The 11,781-nt window shown below is 43.9% G+C and overlaps 4 protein-coding genes across 5 annotated transcripts; 1 reads left to right on the top strand and 3 right to left on the bottom strand.

Annotated features, from left to right (window-relative positions):
• Positions 1-85: 85 nt before the first annotated feature.
• BCIN_03g07230 (hypothetical protein) lies at positions 86-3,264 on the bottom strand. Its single transcript, XM_001549832.2, has 5 exons — positions 2,471-3,264; positions 1,662-2,417; positions 1,519-1,617; positions 970-1,404; positions 86-917 (listed from the first exon to the last, which is right to left on the bottom strand). The coding sequence occupies exons 1-5, from the start codon at positions 2,711-2,713 to the stop codon at positions 318-320; spliced, it is 2,133 nt and encodes a 710-aa protein (XP_001549882.1). The 5' UTR covers positions 2,714-3,264; the 3' UTR covers positions 86-317.
• A 1,037-nt stretch (positions 3,265-4,301) lies between these two features.
• BCIN_03g07220 (hypothetical protein) lies at positions 4,302-5,425 on the top strand. Its single transcript, XM_001549833.2, has one exon. It carries the CDS (start codon positions 4,558-4,560, stop codon positions 5,347-5,349), a length of 792 nt encoding a protein of 263 aa, XP_001549883.1. The 5' UTR covers positions 4,302-4,557; the 3' UTR covers positions 5,350-5,425.
• Positions 5,426-6,143: 718 nt separating this feature from the next.
• Positions 6,144-8,361, bottom strand: BCIN_03g07210 (hypothetical protein). Of its 2 annotated transcripts, none has more exons than XM_024692138.1 (7): positions 8,165-8,361; positions 7,944-8,076; positions 7,631-7,776; positions 7,459-7,569; positions 7,310-7,388; positions 6,813-7,235; positions 6,144-6,700 (listed from the first exon to the last, which is right to left on the bottom strand). In XM_024692138.1, the coding sequence occupies exons 1-6, from the start codon at positions 8,253-8,255 to the stop codon at positions 7,217-7,219; spliced, it is 579 nt and encodes a 192-aa protein (XP_024547912.1). In that variant the 5' UTR covers positions 8,256-8,361; the 3' UTR covers positions 6,144-6,700; positions 6,813-7,216. The 2 variants fall into 2 exon arrangements, with proteins under 2 accessions (XP_024547912.1, XP_024547911.1); XM_024692137.1 differs by having other exon boundaries at positions 6,813-7,047.
• Positions 8,362-8,545: 184 nt separating this feature from the next.
• BCIN_03g07200 (hypothetical protein) lies at positions 8,546-10,525 on the bottom strand. Its single transcript, XM_001549836.2, has 2 exons — positions 9,858-10,525; positions 8,546-9,803 (listed from the first exon to the last, which is right to left on the bottom strand). Exons 1-2 carry the CDS (start codon positions 10,436-10,438, stop codon positions 8,747-8,749), a joined length of 1,638 nt encoding a protein of 545 aa, XP_001549886.1. The 5' UTR covers positions 10,439-10,525; the 3' UTR covers positions 8,546-8,746.
• Positions 10,526-11,781: the final 1,256 nt, after the last annotated feature.

Genomic DNA, 11,781 nt, shown 5'->3' with positions numbered 1-11,781 from the left:
CCCTCCCTATTTGCTTGATGATGTCGACTCTCAACGAGCTCACTGTGTGAACACACACGTGACATCATATCAAGTTTCCACCAATTACGACATTTGGATTAGTGTTTGCAGCTCCACTCCTCACATAGGCAGCTTTTCAATGTCCGTGTTGTTGTTCAAATCGAAAAGATGCTGAGAATTCGAGTGTAAAATAGTTATTCGGGCAGTTCTACTTAAATGAAACAAAGGGCGAGCCGATCTTTAATTGACATCCATGTATATGTCTATCTCACAAAACTCCCAACTCCCGCTATGCTGATATATCGATATATGTTAAATCACAATGCAATGTCAAATCTTCTGAACTCTTTCGCACCCCAGAGATCAACTCGGGCAAAAGCGTCCCGGATACCACCCCATGCGTCTAGTCGCTTCAGTTCTGCTGCCTCTACCTCGTTTGCTACCCGAGCACTTGGTTGATATTCGTGCCATGGCCATTCATCAGCGGGACACTTTTCCCACTCTCCATCCAGCAAATCTGATCCCTCTCCTCTTAGCTTGGGAGCTTCGGGAACTTTTCCCTCACGGAAGTATGCCCTGACTTTCTCAATGGTACATCTGGATTTCATAGCTAGACTGCAATGTCCTTCGGATTCTTGTTCAACGAAGCCCGCGTCCACGAACTTTGTAGCCATCTTTACTCCTGCGAATAATGGTGTAACAGGGTCTGCGCTATTGCTAATATAAAGCAGTGGAAAAGCGGTCTTAATTGGCTTTTGCCTATGTGCTGGATGGTCATCCCATCGCATGGGGGGATCATTACTTTGAATATCGTACCCAGAACATTGTATCATGAGCGATATCCATGCATCCGCAAATGCTGATTGGGCTTCCATGTCTTCAAACATGCTCTCAATCTCAGAATATGTGTGGTTGAGCTATAGAAACAAGTTAGAACTTCAAAAGTAATTCGTGGAGTAATATACTTACTGGGTACTTCTTGTCACTGCAAAAAATGACTCGTTGCGCATCATTGAAATAAATCCACTTTGGCTGAGAATGCTTACAAACGGTCTCGAGATCGTATGACGGAGGTGTGGGAATAAACTCAAAAAAGTCTTCGAGGTTGCGTTCGAGGGCATCAAGCAATGGAGCGAGAACTCGGAAACCGTATAGGGGAGCGTAGAGCATCTGAAAAATTTGGTATTTGACTTCCGAGTAGGTCACGAGAGAGGGCGTTAGGCTATCCTTTAAAACAACAGATATTGGGTTCTTTTTCAATTTCTCCATAACAGACTCGAATCTCTCCTCGATATCTGTTACCTTGTCGTTTTCCCTGTGGAATTCACACGCCGACTTCGCCTCGTGGCAGTATTTGAAAAACGATGACCACACCTTGTCTGCATCTCGTTGACTCTCGAGCCACTACAAAATTGAGGGGTCAGTATCGCTTATCACGAAATGCGAGATATAGAATTTACATCAGGGATCAGGATCAGGTAGTAAAAGTAAAGGATTGTGGTGACCAGTTAAACTTACGATAGGAGCAACATAATAATCAGCATCAACAACACCATCCAGGACAAGTCGGCCTACTCTATCCGGGAACATTGCTGCGAAGGTAGATCCAAGAAGTGTCTAGAAAATTCAGTAATTGTCACGAGATGGTTGAAGATACATACCCCGTAACTGAAACCCCAATACACTAATTTACCCTTTGTGTCTAAACTTGCATCTTCGGGCTCATTTTCGGGCTCTCTTTCATCAGGAAGATCGAAATCGGCAATATCATAGTATGCCGATTCTTCTTTCATACTTGAGGTCCAATCATCCCACGCATCTATGATACTAATCATATCTCTTGCAACACTTGGTGTTCCCGCATGTCGAAAAATACTGCTTTGTCCACTCAGGGAATCCTTCTCCGCGCACAATTTTGCCATAGCTTTTGCACGTGCATCAAGATGTCGCAATGCCGTTGAACTCGTATTAGCCAGACCAATTGCTTGCCCTGCGACGTTGAAAAGTAGCCTGTGGTAATCTCCTCGTGCCTGGTCATCTCCCACTCCATCATATGTCCCCCCATACGAGAAACAATCAGCTGGTGGCGTTGTTGCTCCAACACCTCGAGGATCAAATCCAATTACATCTTGATCGTCACCAACAATGTTTTGAATCAGTGATCCGGCTACGAGACCAAACAGTGTACCAGATCCTCCGGGCCCACCTGGATTCAGGAGTAACGGTGATTTAGAGAACTGATCTCCAGTATGCTTTCCGGGTATTAAAATTAACGCAATATGTACTTTAGGATTGTCATCCGATTCATTTAGAGGCCGATGATAGTCCATAGGAACCGTGAGTCTTGCGCATTTGAACCTCGATCCAGGGGCGATGTCAAAGCATGGATACCATATAAGTTTCTCACTCGGTATTATCTGTAAACATGTCAGTCACCCGAGTTCATAAGCCACGAGAGAAAAGTCTAAACCTCATCAAACTCATAGTATTTGTCCCCATGAATATCAGATATTGGTTCTCCAGGCCCAACTAAATCTGATATGACAAACCATGTCCACCAGAGAAACAAGATAACGGCAATAGTGAGTCCTGGCCATTTAGGGGAACCTCTAATAACCTTGACGTCCTTAACCCGTCTGATGTTTTTAGGAAGAAGACTTCTTCTTTCCTCCACCTTGGCGTCATCAACATCGAAATCTTGAAACGTCTTCATTGTAGACTCCTATGAACTAGCTAGCTCATCGAAACGAGAATTCGCTAAGAAGTCAAACCCCAGTGAAAGTCTGTATCGTATCGGTAGATTTGAAAACGCAATAACTTCGAGAAAAGGCGTAAGGATGGGCAAGACGACTTGAATTGGAAGTAAAAGGGAAGCGTATGTCTAAAGCGGTACAGTTTCAAGCAGACGGGGCTCGGGATAAGCGCATAGGTCTTGTGAGGAATAACAACGTTCGAGCACGTAATAGATCGGGTGAGCTGTGTCCAATAATAATCCTGGTGATATTTCGTTTGTATCCATCGGCTGGCGCGTTTGATCTCCCTCTTGCAGATAGGTAGTAGAAGGTGGGGGGCGAACGGTACGTGCGCCGCAATAGCCCTCAGGATCAGGCGATCTAGAGGTTGTGGAGCAATTGCAAGGCGCCGAGTATATATAATAAGCTTCTATGTAGATATACTAAAACACTATCGACGGCTTCACGAACTTAGGTCATGCATGATGCGCAACGAAATGCCCCCGGCTCTGATAAGAATTATACTCGAATCGTCAAGGTGGCACCACTTACATGGATAACGAAGCCACAAAAAGATACAAACCAACGGCTCAAAACTTGACAGTATGTAAGAGATAACGGTCAAATGACACTGTTGCTCTCTATTGTACTTCCAGCGAATGACGGAGCGTTTGCCATCCGCGTTCAACATGCACAAGGTCACCAGGCTAGTATCAAACCACTGATTGTGCCACCTTTACAATACAGGCCCTTCATTCGGAAGGAATATCCATCGACCACGGCCGTGGAATTCGCGTAATCAACCCCAATGGCTCTGGCATTATATGATATCAAGTCTGCTATGTGCAAACGTAGATCTGCGTTTGTTTTCATGCAGTTGCAATGCAGTTTGCTGAAAATCAGGGGGTACCCGGGGAAATATCTTATCTCTGTACTTCCACGCACATCCGATATGGCACAACAGCGATAGAGGCAATCGCAAAAGTGCATTCCATGAGGAACATGTTCGACACGTCGGATTTTCGTCATTTTATACCAGTGAAGTCCACGCACTTCAGTGCTGGTGCTAAACTACCTTGAGACTAGTCATAAATTAGCGGATCCCTATCTTCATTCAATTCCCACTTCTTGTAACATTCAACTTTAGTTGTCAAGATTTATCGACACTGTGCAAGTTATACATGTTATGACTGACGGTCGTGTATGTGAAAGGGTTACCATGTGACCTTTTGCGCTTCGTTGTTCTGGGAGCCCTTGAACCCGAATCTAACCAATTCACTAATTAGCTAGGAGTATGGATTTCAGGGGCATTGTCCAACTCAGTCAGTTGCATATCGATGTCCCTATTTTAATGCGTCTTCTGCACTTCTACAGTCCAGATATATCATGTCTTTTATGGGAGTACCCGAAACCCATAAAGGATCTTGGACACCACGCCCTATGTCAGTATCTCAATGCTTGATAGGCTCTTCATTAATCACGGTACGACAGCTTGAAGTGTCAAACATGGTCTCTGCCGTTGCTTCGCCCGTTATCTTGCCACTCTTCTTTGGGGATTTTGACGTTCCTGGTATTTTCTATGATAGAGGTACAATCAAGTGACAGAGGGAGCGGTACGAGGAAGTTGCGAAGCCTTGATATTCTGCCGCACGCATAAAGAAGGCGCGAGGTCTCGGTGTTTTCGTATATGGTCTATGTACTCCACGGTTTATAGTCAGTCAAAAGTCGATGTACTTAAAAATAGACCCAAGTGCTTATCCTTTGGCATCCTAAATTCCTGCCAACACCTACCACCTAGAAAGAATCAGAAAACATTACCACTCAAATGTCTCCTTCGGCTATCATCGATGACGCTAAGTCCATTTCAACTGTCATCAGTGAGGCCAAGCTTGCTCCTTCTAGCCTACATTCACTAGCGGCAGGAGAAGCAGAATTTCCTTCTGTCGAGTACTACGATCATCTTGCCAAAATCTATGAGGGTGCTTTTTCTCACGACATCGGTCTCCGAGAATTCGTTGAGAGAACCCTTCTAGAACTACCCAAGAATTCAAAAGTTCTCGATATTGGCTGTGGGACTGGCAAGCCGGTATCATACACAATGGCGGCCCATGGTCACAATGTTCATGGTCTCGACTTATCCGGCGCTATGGTCGATCTATCCAGCAAATGTGTTCCGACGGGCTCATTCACACAAGCGAACATGTTGGAATATAGTCCTCAATTACATAACAACACTCCTGAAATTGACGTCATATTTACTATCTTCTCACTCTTCTGCTTGTCTCGCAAAGAGATGAGTACAATGGCTTCAAAGATGTCCAGTTGGTTAAAACCAAACGGACTCCTATGTATCGGCACCATCTGCGCCGAAGACTTCAAAACAACACCTTCGATGTATGATGCGGATGGATTGTGCGCCACCAATGTCGAAATGACGTTCATGGGATCAAAGTGTTCTTCTATGACAGCATTTACAAAGCAGGGGTGGAAAAGCGTGATTGAAGCCGCTGGGTTTGAGATCATTTACACGAAGAGTGATTTGTTCACGCCACGACCATCTGCAGGTATTGCTTCTGATGACGAGATGCATTATTTTATCATGGCAAGGAAGAAGTAAGAGGGCTGTTTCTCTAATGCTTAGTCTAGAGTATATCAATTGAGCTTGCGCGACCGTAATTATCTCTCATCCTCCATCTCGTAGTGATATTTCCACAAAACTTACATGCATGTACCGATCAATGTTGTGTCGGTCTGAATACAGGAATCACCAAACTCTACTAGCTTCATTTTCCCCGCGTCATTCACCACTGAATATTCACTCTCAAAAAATTCCCTCTCATTTCTCCTTGATCAAACAAGTGGGTGGGTCCACCACCTCATCGCCGCCCCATTATCCCATTCTCCAACCTCCCCCCTCCCAATAAATTCAAGATCACACACCACACACAAAAATAAAATTGAAATAAAAAAAACTGCAAAACGACAGGGCGAACCCTACCATCCCAGCTTCTCACGCGCGTGAGTCCTGTGGCCAATATCCTGTTTAGCGCATTCAAGCCAGTCAATTCAACGACCTCCGAGCGACCAGAAGCCATCTCCTTGCTAACTCCGCTAAACGAATACATATTGGTTGAAGATGATGCTTGGTATTGGGATCTATACTGACAGACAGCAAAGGTGAGGGAATATGTTGTCGGGAGATTCATTGCACCTGTTGTCTTGATTGTAAGGGCTTACCAAAGAATTCTGCGATATCTGTTTTCCCGCTCATCGGCTCAACAGATTGCATTCAAATAGAGGATGCCACATGTGCCACCCTCGAATCATGTTTCCGAAAACCTGTAGAAAATAAATAAATCACAAGAAATAGATATCATTTGTGTGTGAAATCAAAGATATTCGAAATTGGGCTGTGTAGGTATTGTGTATGAAAAGCGGACAACGATCTCGTCTGTAAAATAGAAACATATTGTAGAAAAACAATCATTATTGTAATTATGATGCGAGGAAGATACTCAAACTAGGTTTACTGAATTGCGCAGAACACCTCGGATTTCCACTTTCCCTCAATCATTTTCCATTTCCGTAGCCATACCAGCCAGTGCCTGTATCCGATCTATCCCTGATACCTCAAGATCCATTCAACATCTCTCCCAAACCCAATTCCCAATCTTCCACCCTTGGCCACCCTTCTTTCCAAGACTATCCTCTCCAAACCCAAAATTAGGTTGGTCATGATACTCATTCTCCGCCACGAACAACTCAATTTCCACACCTCCCGTTTCCGTTCCTACTTTCTGCAAGTTATCCGTGAAGGCTTTCACATCGTCGACAAAGACTTCATTTTCACCAGCTAAGATTAGGATTGATGACACGGTGGTGGAAAGACGCGACCACCACGACGAGGAAGCGTAGAGTGGTTCAATGTAGTTATCTGATGGAGCAGAAGCTTGATATTCGCTTGACCACTTTTGGTTGATGGGTTTAGGTTAGCCAATTAGTACCAGAAATAGTTGGACAATAAGGTTGGGAAGAGTTTAAGAAGATATGAAGGGGGGGAATTTAAGAACGGAAACTTACAACTTTGATAGCGGAGGGATGGAGTAGATCTTTGTATTCATTCGTCTCGAATGATTTAGAGCTCGTGGCAAATGTGACCCAAGGTGCTAAGAGCACAGCTCCATCCAGTGGTTCTGAGAAGCTGACTCGAGGAATGCTTTCATTTGGATGACCATGCATGATGTGAGACAGCAGAGCGAGGACGAGATTTGCGCCCGCGGAGTCGCCAGCTAGAATTATGGAGGATGGAGGGTAGCTGAAAAGTTGGAGATATGCCAGTTAGTCTTGATAATTTATGATAATGAGACTTAATCGTTTCCAATAGCCAGACTGTAATTCATTTTAAAGTTATAGATTTGAGATTCTGAAGATACTATCATCGATGTCATAGGTTTATTATTTCAAATCAAAGCCGTTTCAATGCTTCAAAGTGATTGAATATTGCTAAGTTTTTAATCGTTGGGTTGCAATCCGGACTGTTGGACGACCTGTTGCAGAAAATTGAAAGGTAGACTTACTTCAAGGTTTGAACGACATGATTCAGCAACGCGGCAGCTTGTTCCAATTGTCGAGGGTAGACCACACTCGGGGAAAGATCTATATGCATTTATCAGTATTCACATAACAATACCTAAATTACACATAGATATAAGGTAAAATAGCATACCATAAGATAGGAACAATACCGCCAAACTCTTTCCCTCTTTCTCCGCACCATCCACAACCTTAAACATATATTCGACAGCTTCGGGACTTGCGGGGAGTGCAAATCCACCTCCTGATAGACACAAAAAAATCAGACCTCGTATGCGGCGTAAGGAGAAGGACTTTGGACGAACCATGAAAATTGAGCATCACTTTCTTCGCTCCTTTTTCGCCTATCCAGTGGGCCTGCGTTCCATCCTCCAAAGTCTCGCTCAAGGGCTCTACACCCCGCTGCTTGCAGACGGTTTCGTATGCATTATCTGTGTTTGGATTGACATATCTTATTTATCAGCATGTGATGCCAAGCCTCTACCCTCACTATTCGTCATGGCACTCTGTAGCGTTTTGAAATAAAGACCATTGAAGAGCTCAACACAAAGTATTCCAGTGAACACCTCCAGCAAGTATCGCACTCTCTCCAGTCAGTTTCAAAGAGCAAAAACTCACAAGATCTGTCTAGTACTCAGTCTCCTAACCATAGTCCTCACAGCTGTAAGAAGGACATGTCTCCTATAACTTCCCCTCTTCGCATTTCTCGTGCGCCATATACCGGTCAGCAGACTGAAGAATGCATTTCCTACTGTTTTTAGTTTCTCTGGTTAGTCCAAGTTTTCAACGTTTTGGTACATAAGAAAGGGAGTATTTGGGAAAACGAAGGAGTTGCGTACAGATACTTGTATATGCTAGCACAACATCCACCTTCTCGGCAACAGATAAAGTATCAACCAATTTCTTCTGCTTAATAGTCGAGGATGACATTTTGAGATAAACTTTGTTGAGCAATTGAGAGACAAGATTAATGAGATGAGAAGAAACGAAAAAAAGTTTATTCAAGAAAGAGCAGCGATGAGCTAAACAAATCTTCAGCTGAAAACCCCCGCATCAATGTACAACATCACCAGGGTAGCTCCTACTGCATCCAGTTAGTTTCGCGAGCTGCAGCTGGCATCCGAGCGAGTTGGCGCCTGCAATGTAACCCCCAAAATCTACACAAGATGTCATTGAACAAAAATGGTAGATAGAATTAACAATGAGAACAAGATAAGCAATAAAACGAGGTTGAACATTGTGAATATAATGAATAATGAACAAAACCTATAGTAAACGACACATCTGGTATGCAAAAAACTTCCGCAAAAACCTCGGCACGGGGATTTTCTCCAGGCCCTGAGACATTGTGCGTTCGTGTATGTATGTAAATAAAAAAAACAAGTTTTTATTTGGGTATCATATCGTTGCTCTCTTTTAATTCAACTCAGCTTTTTCATGCCCCTCTTTCTTTTCCCGCCAACTTCTCTTCCTTCCTCGATTTCTAACATAGCTTCACGTTTCTTCTCTCCTACCAACTTCAGCGATTCTCTAATCACTCTCGTTTCCAGATTTACGCCATCTTCTGCCCAAGCTTCCATCTGTCTTCCCACTCTGTTCTCAATAGCCTGTATCAACTGTACATCTCTTTGACCTACGAATGAAACAGCTTCTCCTTTCCTTCCTGCTCTGGCTGTACGACCAACTCGATGAATATAGTCATCTGGATCCCTAGGAATATCGTAATTAATTACTAAACCCACCTCTGGAATATCAAGACCACGAGCGGCTACATCAGTCGCGACTAGAATTCTGGCCGCAGAGGCACGGAACCGACCCAAATTATCAATTCTTTGCCTTTGAGGAAGTTTAGAATGGAGTGCCGTAACTCGATGATCTAGAAGTCGCAATAAGTGGGTAAGGTAATCGGCAGTAGCGGTTCGATTGCAAAAGATAACGATAGATTTTGGTAGATTTTTTTCTGTAAGTAGGAACATGTGCAGATAGTGTTCTCGATGTGTTACCGGTACCTGCAGATGCATTTGATTGAGGGAAGGTGGAATTGCCAAAGCCTGTGTATCCACTTCGCAAACAAAAACTGGAAGCTTTCCTGGTGTGCGAGGCATGTCCTTCAAGGCTCGTACTTCTGGAGTAACTGTAGCCGTGAACAATAAGGTTTGTCGTTTCGCGGGAGGTGGGAGGATAGATAAGCATTCTTCGACATCTGGCAGCATACTTCCTACACTACCGGATGCAAGTAATCGATCCGCTTCGTCGAGAACCACCATGCGCACCCTACGCAAAGCACCAATTGTGTCTTCGCCCGAAGTTCGAATATGATCTGCCAATCTACCAGGGGTTGCGATAACAATATGTGGTCGTTGAGCAAGGGCCGTTGCCTGGGGTCGCATGTCCGAGCCTCCCGTTATCAGGACAGCCTTGAGAGATTGGGGAGATGAGATCGCTTTGAATTGCTCGTAAATTTGCAATGCCAATTCTCTGAGAAAGTGATGTCAGCCAGATTATACCATAGTCAACACGGCAAGGTCTTACCTCGTGGGAGTAAGCACTAAAGCAAAGATCCCGAAAGGATCTTCAGCCCATTTTTGTAGGATTGGAACAGCAAATGCCACTGTTTTTCCAGAACCTGTGCGACTGCCTCCTATACAGTCTCTTCCCTTCAATATTTCTGGTATGCAGCCCTTTTGAATTCCCGTAGGCCGCTTGATAGCCATAGACCCCAGCGATCCCACCAACCATGGCTTCACATTCAAGGCAGCAAAAGTGGTTTGCGCATCTGTAGGAGCCAATGTTGCGCCATTGCTAACATTTTTGGCATCGAGAGAATTCTTTTGTGATTTAGCCTTCACCCGCGAAGGAACAGAGGTGGTAGCAATCAAGGGGATGTCTTTTTGCGTTGGCTCCTGGGATGTTTTCCTTCGTTTCCGCGAAGCTTGACTGTCTAAAGAATCTGAATCTGAATCTGAGTCTGAATCGGATTGCGAAATGTCATCCTGTTCATCTTGTTCGTCATCGGATGAGGAATTGTGATTTGATTGTGGGGATAATCCGGGCGCTTCAATTGAAACTCGATCGACGGTCTTGGATCCTTGTATGGAATTTTTGGAAGGCATCTTGGGTGGTCCACGTCGTTTCTGGTGTTTTGAAAAAAATCAGAGGAAATTATTTTTTTTCCCTTACTTCATGGCTCGGTCACTACCATTTGCTGACTGTACTATTGTACCTGCCAAATTCGCGCGCGCTAAAAAAGTCTTGGCGGGGTTCATCGCGTTTTTCAAAGTTTCTCAATTGCGACAAGGAGTTTAACCAATAGGATCATCTAGACTGGTATTTGCATGGGCACGAAAGTCCATGGTCTTGTGCTATGAATTGCCAATTGTCTACGTACAAGCATCAATAATATCAATTCTGCATAGAAATGGAAATAGAAATAGAAATCATTCATGCAAGATTCTTTCTCTATATAAAAATAGCTCGGTTATCTTTTTCATTCATGAAGAATTGATTTAGTGAGTGATCGGAGAGAAACAGAGAAACCAAGAAAGCAAGTCTTTCTTTAGTTACAATTAGATTGATTTTGACTCCTGTCTCTTGACCGAGCTATGATTTTCTCATGGTGTGTATCTCGTGCCAGACAAGAAGATACGGGGATGGAATTTCGGGAACCGGCAGTTTGGGCGACTTACTACATACGATCCAACTAACTCCGTAGACAGGACATTAGCAGCCTATGGATTGATTTAAATGGCTTATTTGGCTGGGAAAGTCCGTCAAGTCAACATGTAAAACCGCTCGAAGCACACGATTATCCATTATTTGATCACATTAGATAATGGGAAGCGAGACAGACACTGTGGATTTACAAAGTACTCCTTTTAATGAATGTACGAAGCGACTTGCAGAACTTCTTCGTTGCATATGCCCGACACCCAAAATACTCTTGATGTTAATCTAATATGCAAATAGATACATGAGGGTACTTCTAAAGATCGGCGCTCTCTGCATGACTGCATTTCTCTGACCACCATCATCTTACCTCTCCTCATTCATGCTTTTATTACTGTACTTTATTCTTACGCCCCCTCATGATTTATACCAGTGATTGGGTTGCACGGAGTATACCGAGTAGAATTCAGCTACGAAAGAGGTATTGCTACGGAGGAAAATATACATATATGGCTGAACACTAATTGTCCAATTCGCTATGAAACACCGATGCACTCGAAGGTGAGCAAGCACCTCTAATTGATTGATGAAGGTAGACGACGAGTCCAGCGACGACAGCTTTTCGAACATCATGCACCGAATACCCGACCTGCCTTTCTATGCTTCTCGGGAAGAGTAGCCACATGCAGCTGTCTCCGTAGAAATTTCCAATGAGTTTGGCGCTGTGCTGTATATATGTATCTGCTACCCAAGCGAACCAGGTTGAATTAATTTACATAGGATAGCCGTT

Source organism: Botrytis cinerea, chromosome 3 (genome assembly GCF_000143535.2).
Source record: "Botrytis cinerea B05.10 chromosome 3, complete sequence".
Lineage (NCBI taxonomy): Eukaryota > Fungi > Ascomycota > Leotiomycetes > Helotiales > Sclerotiniaceae > Botrytis > Botrytis cinerea.
Note: the sequence above shows the minus strand (reverse complement) of the source record. Positions and strands in the feature narration are given on the sequence as shown.